Raw genomic sequence first — 15,264 nt, 5'->3', positions numbered from 1 at the left:
TTTTTAATCTCGTGTGCCGGATTTCCTGACTCTTGGTTGCGCATTATCCTGTGGAAAGGTATACCTCAGAAACACGGTCTCTCCGATTAGATGCAGTGAGCTTCAGGAATATGCAGCGCCTCAAAAGAATATGAATTTATACTGGGTAAGTTGCCTTAATCTGGTAAGTAGGAAGAAGTTATGGAAGCAACGTTGAAAGACCACGTAGTGGATGTTGACGATGATGATGATGATGCTGAAGAAGGTGAGACGTGAGATATGAGAATCAGGTGATATAGAATGGTGCTGTTCTGACTACATAATGAATACTTGGGATAATACATACGAGGTTCAAAACGGAGAAGGTACCGAAGGTAATGATAATGTCAACGAACAATTGTGAAAGCCTCTCAAGCCAAGCCAATGGTTGATATTAGCAAGACAGCCATCGAGATGGGTAATTAATAATAAGTATGAAAGCATGCATGCAGATAGATTTGAATGGCTTTTCCCCAGATCTTTCCTTGACATGGGGGGGAGGGAAATGATAGGTAGATGTACTGTAACCTGCAAATGCAAATGCACCAATGCGATAGATTAGAAGCCTCAACTTTCAACGATGAGGTGGATGTAAGGTTGATGATGTGATTTAGCACTACTTGATAATACTTGTATGTAGTTGAGCAATATGAATGATTGTATGTATGTATGTATGTATACCTCTCTAGGTATATGTTGAATCAAGAGTTGTAGTTCAAGTGTTCGTGGTAAGTACTAGTTGTGTGCTTAGTAGCCAATGGATTGACTGATGAATTGGTGAGTCCCTTGCTTACTCATTGACTATGTAGCAGAGAGAAGAAGTACCTAGCTATATCAGAACATATCAGATGTGGTTAAACTTCGAATTTCATACTTCTGAAGGGTCATAGAAATAACGCTAGATATAGTATATTTACATGATTGTAATCTAAACCTTGATATGAATAAAAGTCAGGTAGAGAGAGAGAGAGAGATACATAATACTACTACATTTGAACAGTCAACTCCTACATCCATACTCTTATATCCCTACTCCTACAGTCAAATTGTGAATGTTACCTTTCTACCCTCTCTAGGTACTTTTAGTTGACTTGATTAGAATAATAATCTCAGTAGAATGTGTATTTTCAATACACATCCATATCATCAGTATCATTTCTTCATATCTGATTGGCTGTGTTTGTTTTATTTGTTTGTTTTCCTTTTGCGTGTTCCATTGCAGCACTGACTGATGATGACTCCGATATACATACCTGCCTAGAGAGATAGGTACATACATACATACATACATACATACACATTATCTATTATTATAATTTATTTTCTTTTCCCTTTCCATCTTGCTTGCATCTCTACATTTCTCTCTCTCCCTCTCTCTCTCTGCATCTGCGTCTGCATCCACATCGGATAAAGAAAAAAAAAGAAGAAAATCTTCAGCCCTGCTATTGCTACCTTTCCGCTTTCCCCTGTTCGCTGACGGAACTTACACTGCCCAGCGCGTCTCGCCTTTTCCAGAGCACAACACCACTTAATCCATCAATTGCCAAACCTCACTATCACTATAATACATTAGTGTACCCGCCTATCACGACCTTGTGCATCGCATCTTCCGACCGATTCTCCCCTCCCGTCTGTTCCTAAACACACCAACCCAACCTACATGCAATTCTGCCCCACGTTGGAACATCGACGTATTCAATTAATTACTAGGAACCTAGCTAAGAATATCCTCCTCTACCGGCTATAAAGATATCTGCCGAATCCACCCTCAAAAGTCAATCAATCAATCAATCAATCAATCAATCAATCAATCTCGTCTCTCGACATCATATCACTGACATCCGGTTCATTCGTGTCGCGCTTCCGCAAGCTATCACCCTACCCCTCGTCGCGGCTTGGTGCCGACAAATAGCAATTAACAATCAACAATCTGTCGTTGCTCATAGCATTTCATCACTTCGACATCTATAACCAATATGTCTGGGTTTCCGGGATACAATAATGGAGGCTATGGAGCACCAAACCAGCAGTACCCGCCCCAACCCTCCTACCCGTAGGATCAATTTCCTCCTCCCTATGCGGTTCTCTTAGAATTCTCACTTACATCCATCAGCCCTCAACCAACATACGGAGCTCCTCCTCCCCAAGGCGGAGGCTACGGGTATCATCAACCTCCACCTCCACAACAACCTTATGGATATTCTCAAGTAAGAGCTTCATACACGCAGACGTTCGTTCCTAATACTAATCATCTCTCTTCGACAGCCCCCTCCTCAGCAATTCGGCGGATACAACGGTGTGCCAACTAACGCGCCACAATATGGCAGCCCAGGTTCGCAGAAACAGTCTCGGAGTTGTAGCGGAAATACTGATTATTTTCTCCAGGTATGCCCTCTGTCAGCTCAAACGCATATACAAATGGCAATCAGAATGCTCCACCACCACCACCACAGGGAATGCACTCATTTGGACAAGGTGCCCCTCAAGGCTATGCCTTCCAATATTCCAACTGCACAGGAAAACGCAAAGCACTCCTAATAGGTATCAATTATTTCGGTCAGCGCGGCCAATTGCGTGGATGTATCAACGACGTCAAGAATATGTCATCATATTTGCATGAAAACTTTGGGTATCAGCGGGACGATATGGTTCTTCTTACGGACGATCAACAAAATCCAATGAGTCAGCCTACCAAGCAAAATATATTACGAGCCATGCATTGGTTGGTAAAGGATGCTCGACCCAATGATTCGTTATTCTTCCATTATTCTGGTAAGTGATTCAATATGTACAAATATGCTTACTCGTATTGACATCTGCAGGACATGGTGGCCAAACCAAGGATTTGGATGGGGATGAAGAAGATGGTTACGATGAAGTTATTTACCCAGTCGATTTCAGACAAGTGGGTCACATTGTCGACGATGAGATGCATAGAATTATGGTTCAGCCTCTGCAACCTGGTGTTCGATTGACAGCAATTTTCGACTCGTGCCATTCTGGAACTGCCCTCGACTTGCCATATGTTTACTCCACTCAAGGAGTTCTCAAAGAACCAAATCTTGCGAAAGAAGCGGGCCAAGGTCTTCTTGGTGTTATTTCTTCTTACAGTCAAGGTGATATGAGCGGTGTTGCAAGCAATTTGATGGGATTCTTCAAGAAAGCAACAACTGGAGATGATGCTTATAACAAGACACTAGCTACCAAAACATCGCCCGCTGATGTGATTATGTGGTCTGGAAGTAAGGATGATCAAACATCGTCAGTATATTTTTTACCGTGTCATTGTTATGGATGAGCATTTTGAAGAACAGGAGATCCCCTTGTCACAATGTGTTGCAAGGGCGTCTTGTGGCATTATTAGCGTCGGAGTTTATGTTATCTTCCGGATATTGAACCTCATCTTGGTCATACATGTACATAAAAATAGTCACGTTTAATTTATAAAGCCCAAGGTCTGTACCAGTAGCCAAGTCTGGCGAAGATACGGACCAAGGGCCGCGAGTTGCGTTGGGTCGAGTGACCTAGCTGACCTCCATCCACATACCTTCTTATATTTCTGGCCATGAACAGGTACTAACGATTTCTGTACAGAGCCGATGCTACCATCGCTGCACAAGCAACCGGTGCCATGTCGTGGGCTTTCATTACCGCCATGAAGAAAAATCCACAACAGAGTTACGTCCAACTTTTGAACAGTATTAGAGACGAACTCGCTACCAAGTACACCCAGAAACCGCAACTCAGTTGTAGTCATCCGTTGAGTATGTTCCTCCCCTTGCCTTTACAGTCCGTCTAGTGATGCTAATGACAGCAGACACCAATCTTCTCTTTGTCATGTAAAAAGTCGCACAAATGTATTAAAGGGTTTATGATGCAAGGGACAACATTTCAAGGCATGCATATGGACGGGAATTGGGAAGGCATGCAGCTACAAGGTCTATGAAGAACGAATGGCTCGATGGGAAGGAACAATGATGGATTGCGGGGTTATGATATTTTTTTGGATTTGATGGACCGCGGGCTCGACGGCTGGTTCTGGCATATATCTTTTCCTTGACAAAATGAATGATAGCAAGGGCTGAGATGGATGGATAATGAATACTATGCCACTGAGACGTTTTTCACAAGACTGTTTACCCGAGATGCTCTCTAAGACTGTATTATTTATATGGTAATAATTTATTTCTGCATGTCATAGACCCAACTACTATAAGTTATTCCCATCCTAATCCACGGTATACCATGAAACATAACTATGATCCGGAATTGATTCAACCTCAACTCCAAAAAGATATAATAAGTATTTTGCTAATTCGACCTTCCCATACCCAATTCAGTACAATTCCAATGCATATTGCATATAATCATTTCTGCATTCATACTCCCGCTATCCTATCCTAACATTGACAAATTTCATTACTCGACAAAGGAATTTTGAGGAGAAAAATAATTTGGAAAGAACGCCTGAGATAGGGAATGAAAAATAAAAGAGAGCACCCAAACATTACTGCAATCCCTCCACTCAATCCCTCATCCCCTCATTCCTCTCCTTCAAGATGTCCCTCACGGCACTCTTAAGACTACTCTTCCTCGTGACACTGAAAGCCGGATTGACGATCGGTTGTGCTTGATTTGCCTTAACGGGTGATGCATTCCGCGATACATCTCTGGATCCAGTACGAGATGCCGAGCGCGATCCAGAGCTTTCTTTCCTTGCCGATAATGAAGCTGGAATTTCTTCTCTGGCTACAATTTCCTGAGATGAAATTCTCTTTGCTCGATTAGCTCTCATGACCTCTAATTTTCCGAGAATCTTCTGGTGGATTTCCTTATTCTGATCCCATGCTTCTGCGCCTTTGCGCATGCGGAGACCGGCTATGATTAAGAAAGTTACGGTGCGGATCGTGGCCTTAGGTTTAGGGGCGGGCGCGGGCTCAGGTGTTAAGCTTGTTTGGCGGAGGAGGCGGAGATCGGCCTTGTTGCTGGTAGGGTGTTAGCGCATATAGTATTAAGCGGACGTGAATAGAGGGAACTTACCATGCATCATACATGTTGATTTTGGCGGTTAGGTATTTCTTTGCGTATGCTAAATCGGCGCGCTTGCTTTCCTCTCGAGCACATCGGGCTTTCATCCATTCGATTTGCATGCACAGACCCTTCAACTCCTTTCCGTGCTTGTCATCTCTCTTTTCAATTTCTTTCGAAAATCGCTTCTCTAGTTCGTCTCTGTCCTTCTTTAATGCTTGGATTTCGTCTTCGGTATACGAGATCGACATATTTGGGAATCTAACACCGCTGCTAAGAGTGCGCTTTTCGGCTTCCCATTCACTCTTCGCCTTGATGTAGTCTTCTTTTGACTTGACGTATTCCTCCTCGAGAACTTCCAATTGTTCTTTAGTGCTAAGGGCCCTGGCACGTTCTCGGTTACGTTCGTCACGGACCCTGCGGAGACTGCTGCGAAGCTCAACTTCCTTGGCGCTTACACTTTGGATTGCAGTTTCACGTTCCTTGATGAGGAGTTGTAAAGATTCGCGCTGAATTTGGGCTTCCTGAAGCATTTCGTGGAGATCTCTGCGCTCAAGAGCAATGGTGTGGTTTTCTCCACTATTTGCACGTTCAGCCATGAGAGCTTTCTGGAGACGATCGATTTTGTCACTGAGTCTGTTGATAGCTGCCTCAAAAGAGGCATTCCTCGTTGAGAGCTCATCTTTGGTAAGGCGTAGTTCATCCAATTGACGCTCCAATTGGTCTTTCTCGGCTTCCCAACTTTGTTCTTGATGTTGGAAGTTGATGTTCAATGCGTTGATCCTTCGTGCTGCTTCTCTGTCTGATTCCTTCATTCGGGAACGAAGATCTTTGAGAGACTGATGTGCTTCTGAAAGCTGATGACGAAGTAGACCAATTTCCTTGTGAGTAGAGCCACCAACTGAAGCTGGCGAAGAGGCAATGTTAAAACGTGCCATATCAGTCTCGTGAACTTTACGTTCAAGCTCGGCAATTTGCCGTTTAAGACCCTTAACCTTATCCTTGTGAGCGGTTTCACGTTGAATGTATTCATTCTCTTTTTGACGCAATGCTGTGAGATCTTGTTTGATTTCAGACAATTCGTGAGAATTCTCGTTATGCTGATCACCTGAAGCTGGCTGACTTGCCAATTCCAGGATTCGCTCTTCTAGCTTGCTAATAGTTTTCCTGGCTGTAGCTAACTCTCGCTTTTCAGATGAGCCGCGGAGTATACGATGTAGGTCCTGAATCTCCGCGTTGAGACGAGCTTCTTCGGTACTGGCTCTCTCAATTTCTTCGTTCAGCTCCTTTTCGATAGCTTTTTGCTCTGTCACGGCAACTTTGTGGTCCTCACGAAGTCGGCGAACTTCGTTTTCAAGCTTCATCTTGGCTGTTCGGAGCTCGACTCTCTCCTCTTCGAGACGGAATGTTTCGTCTTCTTGTTGCTTCAAAACCCTCAATTGACTCGAGATCTCATCTTTTTCGGCCTTGAGTTCAGCAATCGATGATCGGAGAGAGTGAAGTTCGAGGTTGACTTTGCCAATCTGGTCTTGCAAAGTCTGTTTTTCCAATCGCACCTTTGACAGTTGGGCCTCGTGATTCTGCAAAAGCTTGTTTAAGCTTTCTTTCGATCCTTGATCAGCTTGGAAGTCGCTATGGAATACCTCCAGTTCTGCTCTTGCACTAGTAGCTGCGGCTTCTGCTTTCGCGAGATCTTGCTTGAGAGTCTGTAACTGTCTTCGAAGACTGTCAGATTCGTGTCTGGCAGCACTAATATCTTGGTTGGCTTGATCGCTTTCCTCGTCCAGACTGGTTTGCAGAATCTCAACTTCATCCTCCAGGCCCTCAATCTTTTCAGTCAAGGATCTTTGCTCGCGCTGGCTGAGTCTAAGCTCTTCACGAACACTAGCCAGTTCGGATCTTGAGTCTTCCAATGCTTTGCGACGAGCTTGAACATCTTCGTTCAACTCGTTAATTTGGCGTGTAAGAAGAGCTTCTTGACTCTCGTGCCTCTCTTTCTCGCTGCGCATAGCCTCTCGAAGTTTCGACTCTCTCCCAGATAATGAACCCTCGGTCTGTTGAAGTCGATCGATGGTTTTCTGGAGGCTTGCCGCCTGTTCTTCGGCACAGCCTCGTTGGGTTTCAAGATTGCGTTTTTCGGTCTCCCAGTTCTCAATGTCATCATCATACAGGCGTTCTTTCTCCCGGATTTCTGCTTTGAGGTCCTCAACTTCATGACCAAGGCGTTCTATCTCTTGTGTGTATTGATCCCGCACGTCACGTTCGTTACCAAGTGCCAAAGTCTTCTCGTGTGCCAATTTATCTTGGAGATCCTCGATTAAAGCTTTAGCCTGAGCCAAATCTGCTTGTAGACTAGCAGATTCAGCCGTCAGAGCGTCATGTCGACCCTGGAGAAGATTCTTCTCATCATTCCTCTGTTGAAAATCTCTCTGTAAGCCTTGCAGACTCTCGAGTCTAGTAGCTAGAGCCTTTCGCTCACGAATGGTTTGATCCAAGTCATTTTCAATTATCTCAATTTTGTCATGAAGACTCTGCTCCTTCGCTTCACTGTCACGTTTCAAGTCCTCCAGTTTCTCTTGCCATTTTTTGACTTCACGTGTTTTTTCGGCATGCTGCTGTTCCAAGTTTTGGTGTCGTTCTCGAAGATCTTCCAGTTCGTCTTGTAAACGGTTGGCCTTCTCCTCAATTTGGCGACTCAAGCCTTTAGTTGTGATGGACTTATTAGCTAGCTCATCCTGGAGTTCTTCTAGATTAGCTTCGGCATGCTCTTTATCTCGAATGGCTTCTCGATGATCCTCTTTAGCTTCTTCGGCTTCCATTCTCAGGCGTTGTACATCACGCTCTAATTCCTTGATCAATGACTCAGCCTCTTTGAGCTCTTCATTGGATTGTCCCGTTGCTTTCTCTTCCAACTCTATCGCTCGGCGCTGCGATTTCTTCAGGGCTGTCTCTAAGTTAGAAATAGTTCCAACATGTTTCTGAACATCATCCTTCAAATTGTCGATTTCGTCTTCCCTGTCATTAATGAGCCGATCCTTTTCGCGTAAATCTGCGTCCAAATCGTCGATTTTATTCTCCATATCGGCGTACTTGTCCTCCTGGCTTCGCACTCGGTTTAATTCATCCTCCTTCTCCTCCAAAACTTGACGCAAATTATCTAGCTCTTCCTGTTGCCCAGCACTCACATGCCTCCTCTTAAATTTCTCCTGCATATCCAGGATCTGTTGCCGATATTGCTCCACATCCTTTTCGGCTGCAGTCAATGTCTTTCGGAATTTTTGCAACTCCCTTTGCATGGTAACTTTGTCAACTTTAAGCTCAGTGTTTTCTTTTAGTGCAGCTTCACTAAATCCCGGCCCTGCCTTTCTCAAGGCCTCTTCCAGGAAATGGATCTTAAGCTTTAGTCCAAAGTTTTCCTTCTCAATTCTGTCAATGACGTTTTCTTGCTCACGTAGTGACAATTGGTTTCCATCTTGTAGAACCCCAGGCCCCTCATTTCGCCGGGGCAGCAAAGCTGCGGGGGTCGAAGCTGTACTACTGTCGATGTGCGGCATGGGAGTACCAGCCATAAAAGAACCTGTTCTTGTTGAATCGTCCCCGTATGCTGATCCGGCGGGTAATGGGCTGAAACCTTCCTGAATTTTGTCCAATCCACCCGCCCGAAGGAATGCTGGTGTTGCCTGAACGTTCTCTTTGTTATTTCGACGAGTGTTATTCATCGTCGCATTCTTCAGTAGAGGTGTGAACTCTCCTCCGCCAAGCCCCGCTGGCAAATTTCGTCTGTCCCCAAGGGTAGTGCGACTTCTGGGAGTGCGAATGTTGACACCACGGCGGCCATTTTGCATCTGCGAAACTAGGTTGTTGTCTTTTGACGGCGACTGGAAAGACTGTTCTTGTGAGATATCGAAGTCGAGGGCATTACTACCTAAATAAGTAGCATCTCCAAGAGCCGTTCGTGGTGTATCAAGCCCTGCTATTCCCGCTTGCACCATTATGAAAATTGTTGTGAGCTTTGAAGCTCAAATTAATGCAATAAAACCCTTTATAATTTACTGGAAAAAAGATGCAAGAATAGCGACCATAGCGATTGACCCCAAATCAAAGGCAAAGTATTTATTCAAAGTGCAATTGTAAAAGAATAAGCTGAGATTGTGTTTTTTGGGGACGCGTTGGGAGAATCGAAGTTTTCTGAAATGATATCAAATGTAGATACGCGATGGTCTCGATTGTTTACGTTCTTTCCAATGGAGGTTAGCGTCGGGTTGCCAAAACAAACACCTCGCACGGCTCTTTTTTTTTTTGCCAATGACATTGCAGAGTAAACGACCATACCGAATGTTCAGCCTCATCAAACTTCGAAAGTCTCTCGTCTACACCATCTGCTTTGGAAATATCGAAGCTTCTGTAATTACGGACATTGCTAACATGGATGGGCTCGATGATGATTTTAAAGGGTTCGATGAAGGTTTCAATGGATTTCCTAAAAGACTTCCCGATGATTGTGTGGAATACTCACTTTATATCATTGACACCAAGTTAAAGTCACAAAAGGATTTACTTAGCAAGTTAGAGGATGTGCGGAAAGAATCTTTGAAGCTTTTGAAGGATCTTACTAAAGATTATATATGGCAACGGGATGGCTTTAGGGTGGAAACAAAGAATGAGAAGGGTACGATATCCACAACATATTGCCATGCGTCAAATGATTAACGATCTAACAGGCTCAATGTATCTTAACGGGATTACAAATTATGGAGATTCGGTCGAAGACGAATGGCTTATTGTGTATATACTTAAAGAATTGAGCAGTCGATTTCCTACATTATGGATCAAAGTTGTGGACTCCGATGGCGAGTTTCTACTGATTGAAGCTGCAAATGCTCTACCAAGATGGTTGAATCCTGAAATCGCAGATAACAGGGTGGGTAATCTCTTTCATATAGAGTAAGAAATAAGTTCTGACACCTAGCAGGTATGGATTCACAATAATGCTCTTCACATTATACCGTTGCGTGCAATCACTGATTCCTCAACCAAAACCCCAACTGCTCCAATATCTCGATCACTTACCTTAGAAGAAGCCCACAAAACTATATCTTCAACCCCAGAAATACTCATACGCTCACCCATGATTGAAGAAGAGGCGTTTTATCGTTTGCGAAACTATCCAGCCCAGATCGCAGCATCCCTTCATCATGCTCGCATCACAATTCCACGGAAAGTTGCTTACATACTACATCTTCGCCCAATCGCTATAGCCCCGGCAGTCGAAGCATTTTATCTTCGTGATCCAATTGCACTCAAGCCTCTTCAAACACCCTCATCTAAACTTGCATTCCCTCCAAAGGATTTAGTCACCGTCTCAACCCGCTTTACAAAAGTTCTCTATGCACAGCTGAAGTCGCAACAATTTTCTGCCCCTATTGCATGGAAGAATATTCTAACACCGCCAAAGAACGACGCAGGGTTGGATAACTTCACAAGATTAGAAATGGGAATGAAGGTCACCTCAGGATTCGAAATGCTAGTTACAGATCCAAAAAATGCCGATCATCGATCTGTAAGAGAGATTAATATACTTCTAGAGGATCTCGAGGAAGATGCTTCCAATCTTCCTAACGATGACGAGATTTTGACGTGGAAGGACATTATGAGAGAGGACGATGAGAAATGGCTCGACATCAATTTTGAGGACTTCGAGAGAGAGCTGGATGGAAAGAATAAGGACAAGAAGTCGGCTGGGATATCTGGAGCTTTTGGACCGGAACCCCCATCCGGATTTGGCGATGCAAAGACTGAAGCTGATTTAAAGAAAATGGTGGAACGTTTCGAGGCTTTCCTAAACGACGATGATGCCGGTCCCGACGGTGCTGAAATGGACGAGATGGATGTCGATGACGATGAAGACGACGACGACGACGACGACGACGATGATGAAGACAGCGAGGAGGATAAAGATGTTAGCTTTGATGAAGTGGAATTTGCAAAGATGATGAGAGAGATGATGGGTATGCCAACGGATGACATACATGAGCCTGCATCTCGATCTAAGCCAGGAAATTCCCGCAGGGTTGAAGAAATCGATAGTGATGATGAGGATGAAGAGGGCAATGAAATGGAGGAGTTACAAAAAGTGATGAAGAGGATGGAAGCAGAGTTGAACGAGGCTGGAGCGCTCAATCTAGATCCAACCCCAAGCAAGATTGCTGCCCTCGCAGGAAAGGGGATGGGCACTGGAAAGGGGAAGCAACGAGCAGAAGTAGATGAGGATGATGAGGAAGAGGAAGAAAGCGATGAGGAATTGGACGTCGATTTTAATTTGGCGAAAAATCTATTAGAAAGTTTTAAGAGTCAGGGAGGCATGGCTGGACCCGGAGGCAATCTACTAGGTATGATGGGTATGAAGCTTCCTCGCGACGAAGATGACGAAGGGAGAAGTCGTGGAAAGAGACCTGAATAAAGATTGAACAAAAAATTAAGATATTTGACTATTGCTCGGGTATCACTAATTACATCAAAAAATCGCTGGTATGCCTCAATTTTCATCGACCAAATCCTCGATACCAATTTTCTGCCTCTTGGAACTCTCCGCCTCCGGGGCTACAGACGAACTCAGGCTTCGTGCTCTCTTGAGCATATTATTGACTGCAACATCCGCTTTTTCCAATTCTGATAACGCAGCGGTTAAATTCCTCCGATTTTCTAACTCGCGTCTACTGCTGTCGTTTTGGGGTCGGTAGTATTCTGTCACTATTCCCAGTACAGCTCTGTAGCAGCGGTAGAGCAACAATCGTACTTCTGCATTCCCTGTGTCCTCGATGAGATCATCTTCATCACCTGCTTTCCAACCTTCCATAAATCCTTCACTAGGATTTTCGAAAACATTTGAGAGTAATGGATCTCCAAAGACACCCTGACTCCAGTTTCGTAGTCCTGTCAATTTGAGACTTTCAGTCGGGATGTGTGAACTGCCATCTTTAATTCCATTTTCGATCATTACGTTCCGCTCGCCTAGATCTAGTAGTACTAATCTAGGAAGTTTGACAGAGTCCATGCGCCAAGATAGACGTTGGTAGTGAGATCGCACTACATCGTATGGAAGTAAGACAGCCATATCTTCTCCATCGCGTAGAATTGACTCAAGTAGGGTATTGAAAGCTTCTGACCAAGTTGGGGAGCCTGAGCCTAACGGGGCTGCAGGAGGCGATTGTTTAAAGGAATCTGGGAGGACTCTAGCTGCTGTACCAAATTTGCCGTTGGGTGATGTGAGGGAAGCTAAGCTTCGAGTTAGAGATCCGACTTGTTTGTCGATGAGACGCCGATCGGGTAGACTAAGGTATACTGAGAGTGCAGAAAGTGTTCTTCCGGCTGTCGGTTCGAAGATTGTGTATGGTAATGCCATCTCTCGGTTATTGGATGAATGCTTGAGCATTTTCGGTATCACGTCTTCTAGTTTGATAAATGCTAAATTATGTTCTACGTCTTCCACGCCATTGGTATTTACGCCTTTGGATTTTCGGCTTGACGTCTCGAGGAAATGTACGAGGGTTGCTTCAGAGTACTGAAGCGTGGTCTCGTGTCTCAAGAGACGAACTGCTAAACTGGGCGCAAAGGATAGGAGAAGCTTGTTATCATTCGACATGTTGAGAGTATATAGTCTGGGTAGTTGGGTAGAGGGTAATTCTTCGACACTTCCTAGTTTCATATCCGGTACCACGTGGCTTAGTATCTCCTTAAGACGTCGTACTGGGACCGAGTACATAAGCGACGTTTTGAAGGACTTGCCAGGGACGGCTGTCTTGGACGAGGCCATTATGAACAGTGAGGTGGTATTCAGATATGAGGGTGAGATGTGGATATGTATGACTTTGGGATAAAGTGGAGTTGGTGGGTTTGATCAGCCTGAGGATGAGGGTGAGCAGATTGATAGGGATAGGATATGTATGCCGTGTTTCTGTAACCTGGCAGTAGCTGTTCTCGGTTGCTTGCTGACTCGGAAGATAGCCTTGCCGGCTTTTACCTTAATATGATTTGTATAAGGTTGGCCAGGAATATTTGGCGGCACTCTGGTCTCGCCAATTCGCTTATAGTGTGTTTCAATTGGTTCAATTCCAGTCGTGAAGTCCGTGGCAACTAGCTCCTTTGAGCTCCACAATACTGGAAATTAGATCTTTGGAAGATCGGCGGTGGAAGGGACGCACAACACTCAAATTATGTGATTAGGTAGAAATATTGTTCTGCATCGAAGTATTGATGTACAGTTATAAAAGTAATGGTCGTGCTCTATGGTGTTTGGGTATTGGATCCCTTAAGGTGGTACTCAACAAAAGATTGGTGCCTGCAAAGAGATGCAAGGCAGCCACCTCTTTGAGACCCCTGAAGTATATCTTGCGGGTAAGAGAATGTAAATTGGGTAATTTCCTAATCAAGAATACTTCTTTGAAACGGGTAAGTGGAATAAAACAGTCAGTTCCTGGAACCTAACCGGCGACAGGATTGATTGAGGATAATTGTGGGTGGTTGATGGACTTGAGCTGTATCGGGTATCTATTTTGTCGTTGTATAGCTAGCACTTTGTATGTCTATCGACGAAGAAGTAGATATAAAGTAATTCTCGAAGCGAAAGATGGATGTCACTTTTCTAACGAGAAGCGGAGATTTGGACGAAAAGGGTTTAGACAACCGATTGGGGGTGAGATTAAGACGTTGTTTTGAACGATTCTGGATTCTGGAATATTGGGGAGGACTTTTCCGGGACATGGAACTTGGACTAGAGAGGCAATCTTTGAGAATCATTCATGTATGGTGACAAGATGAAATAGAATCTAGAAATTAGTGGAGTGCGCTTGAGGCGTGTATAGGAGTTCTTTTCTTAGATAGCTCCCGCCATGGAATAGCAATCGTGTCTAGTCACTAGTGCTGGAACTTGGAAGCTTGGTTGGCCAGATGTGGAGACTTCAGGTACGGGGTGTTCGATGTAGGTAAAATTTAAAGAACTAGATCATAATGGGTAACAGGATCTTCAATACCCCGGTCTATTTACTATCATCGATCCAATTACGGGATTGTCGAGAGTCGAGATTATGTTTTTGTTGAAAACTTTGGTCCCCGAGACATTGGCATTGATGCAAGAAGACACCGATGGCTGTAGAAGTAGAAGTAGAAGTAGATGTAGATGTAGATGCAGATGCAGATGTAAAGATTGAAAATGCAGTTCGGACATGAACGAAGGAATACACATATCAAACTACAACAAGAACGGATAAGATGTCGTATTTTTCTCGAGGGATTTGGTATTGATTGGTATTTGTGGTTGTAAGTGTAGTGGCTGGAAGTGGAATTTGAATTGATGATTAGATTGGTGGGGGCATGTTAAGCCTAAGGTAACATCAAAAGGTACATCCATCCCTATCCATTGTTAATCCATTATCCATCCCTTTCCCTTGGGTTGTGTTATATAGACAAGGGAGGGAAAGTACGATATAAATTCTACGATTGGTCGGGAATAAGCGAACTTTATACATCGGAAAGGTGTAGGTTGTATGGGATTATTTGCCCATCCATCTATCGCCTGTTCATCAATCTGGTATCAACTTTGTATGGGTTACGAGTGCGATTGCGAGTTACATCCACTACTCATGCACATACATATACATATATCTATGCACTACATACATACTACTGAGTGAGGCTGTAAATGTGTTAAGACCTTTTCAATACGGACGCATGCATTGAACGCATAAATCTCAAATCCCGACAATTCTGAGAGCTGCACTCGAGTACATGATGCAGCGCAGGGACGAAATGGGGGATCGGCGAAGGAAATTGGAGAAGAAGAAAACAATCTCATGATCATGAAATCATTCAATGGAGCCAAAGGGGACATGGATTCCAACACTAGAAACAGATCTTTCCGTGTTGACATTTGGACTTGGTACATATATATCGTTCCAACACTCCACCTCTGATCATCGGTTCCGACGAGAAGGAACAATATATTAAACACGTGTGGAACTGGGAAAACAAAAGAATTGTAACCTATATGAATCTGGTGATATACCCAGGTACGTACTTTCGAGACGAAGTGTGATGCACGCTGAGAAGAAAGAAAGCCACCACCTCGTTGGAGGAACCCTAGGTATTTTCGTCTGATGTTCGAGTATTCGTCTCATCCTATTCCCATCCATCCATCCATTCATCCATCCATCCAAACGCAAT

General features: G+C 44.0%; 4 protein-coding genes across 4 annotated transcripts; 2 read left to right on the top strand and 2 right to left on the bottom strand.

The window, feature by feature from the left end:
- Positions 1 to 1,994: 1,994 nt before the first annotated feature.
- Positions 1,995 to 3,861, top strand: EAF01_001431 (uncharacterized protein; the record flags this gene model as incomplete). Its single annotated transcript, XM_038909681.1, has 7 exons — positions 1,995 to 2,071; positions 2,132 to 2,225; positions 2,284 to 2,350; positions 2,404 to 2,790; positions 2,841 to 3,279; positions 3,613 to 3,782; positions 3,836 to 3,861. The coding sequence occupies 7 exons, from the start codon at positions 1,995 to 1,997 to the stop codon at positions 3,859 to 3,861; spliced, it is 1,260 nt and encodes a 419-aa protein (XP_038774493.1).
- A 682-nt stretch (positions 3,862 to 4,543) lies between these two features.
- On the bottom strand, positions 4,544 to 9,038 carry EAF01_001430 (uncharacterized protein; the record flags this gene model as incomplete). Its single annotated transcript, XM_038909680.1, has 2 exons — positions 4,544 to 5,003; positions 5,059 to 9,038. The coding sequence occupies 2 exons, from the start codon at positions 9,036 to 9,038 to the stop codon at positions 4,544 to 4,546; spliced, it is 4,440 nt and encodes a 1,479-aa protein (XP_038774492.1).
- Positions 9,039 to 9,381: 343 nt separating this feature from the next.
- Positions 9,382 to 11,506, top strand: EAF01_001429 (uncharacterized protein; the record flags this gene model as incomplete). The annotated part of the gene is made up of 3 exons (XM_038909679.1): positions 9,382 to 9,715; positions 9,768 to 9,967; positions 10,019 to 11,506. The coding sequence occupies 3 exons, from the start codon at positions 9,382 to 9,384 to the stop codon at positions 11,504 to 11,506; spliced, it is 2,022 nt and encodes a 673-aa protein (XP_038774491.1).
- A 75-nt stretch (positions 11,507 to 11,581) lies between these two features.
- EAF01_001428 (uncharacterized protein) lies at positions 11,582 to 12,859 on the bottom strand (the record flags this gene model as incomplete). The annotated part of the gene is made up of 1 exon (XM_038909678.1): positions 11,582 to 12,859. The coding sequence occupies one exon, from the start codon at positions 12,857 to 12,859 to the stop codon at positions 11,582 to 11,584; it is 1,278 nt and encodes a 425-aa protein (XP_038774490.1).
- Between the last annotated feature and the right edge of the window lie 2,405 nt (positions 12,860 to 15,264).

The sequence above is a fragment of the Botrytis porri genome (assembly GCF_014898465.1).
Source record: "Botrytis porri strain MUCL 3234 chromosome Unknown BPOR_002, whole genome shotgun sequence".
Taxonomy (NCBI): Eukaryota; Fungi; Ascomycota; class Leotiomycetes; order Helotiales; family Sclerotiniaceae; genus Botrytis; species Botrytis porri.
Note: the sequence above shows the minus strand (reverse complement) of the source record. Positions and strands in the feature narration are given on the sequence as shown.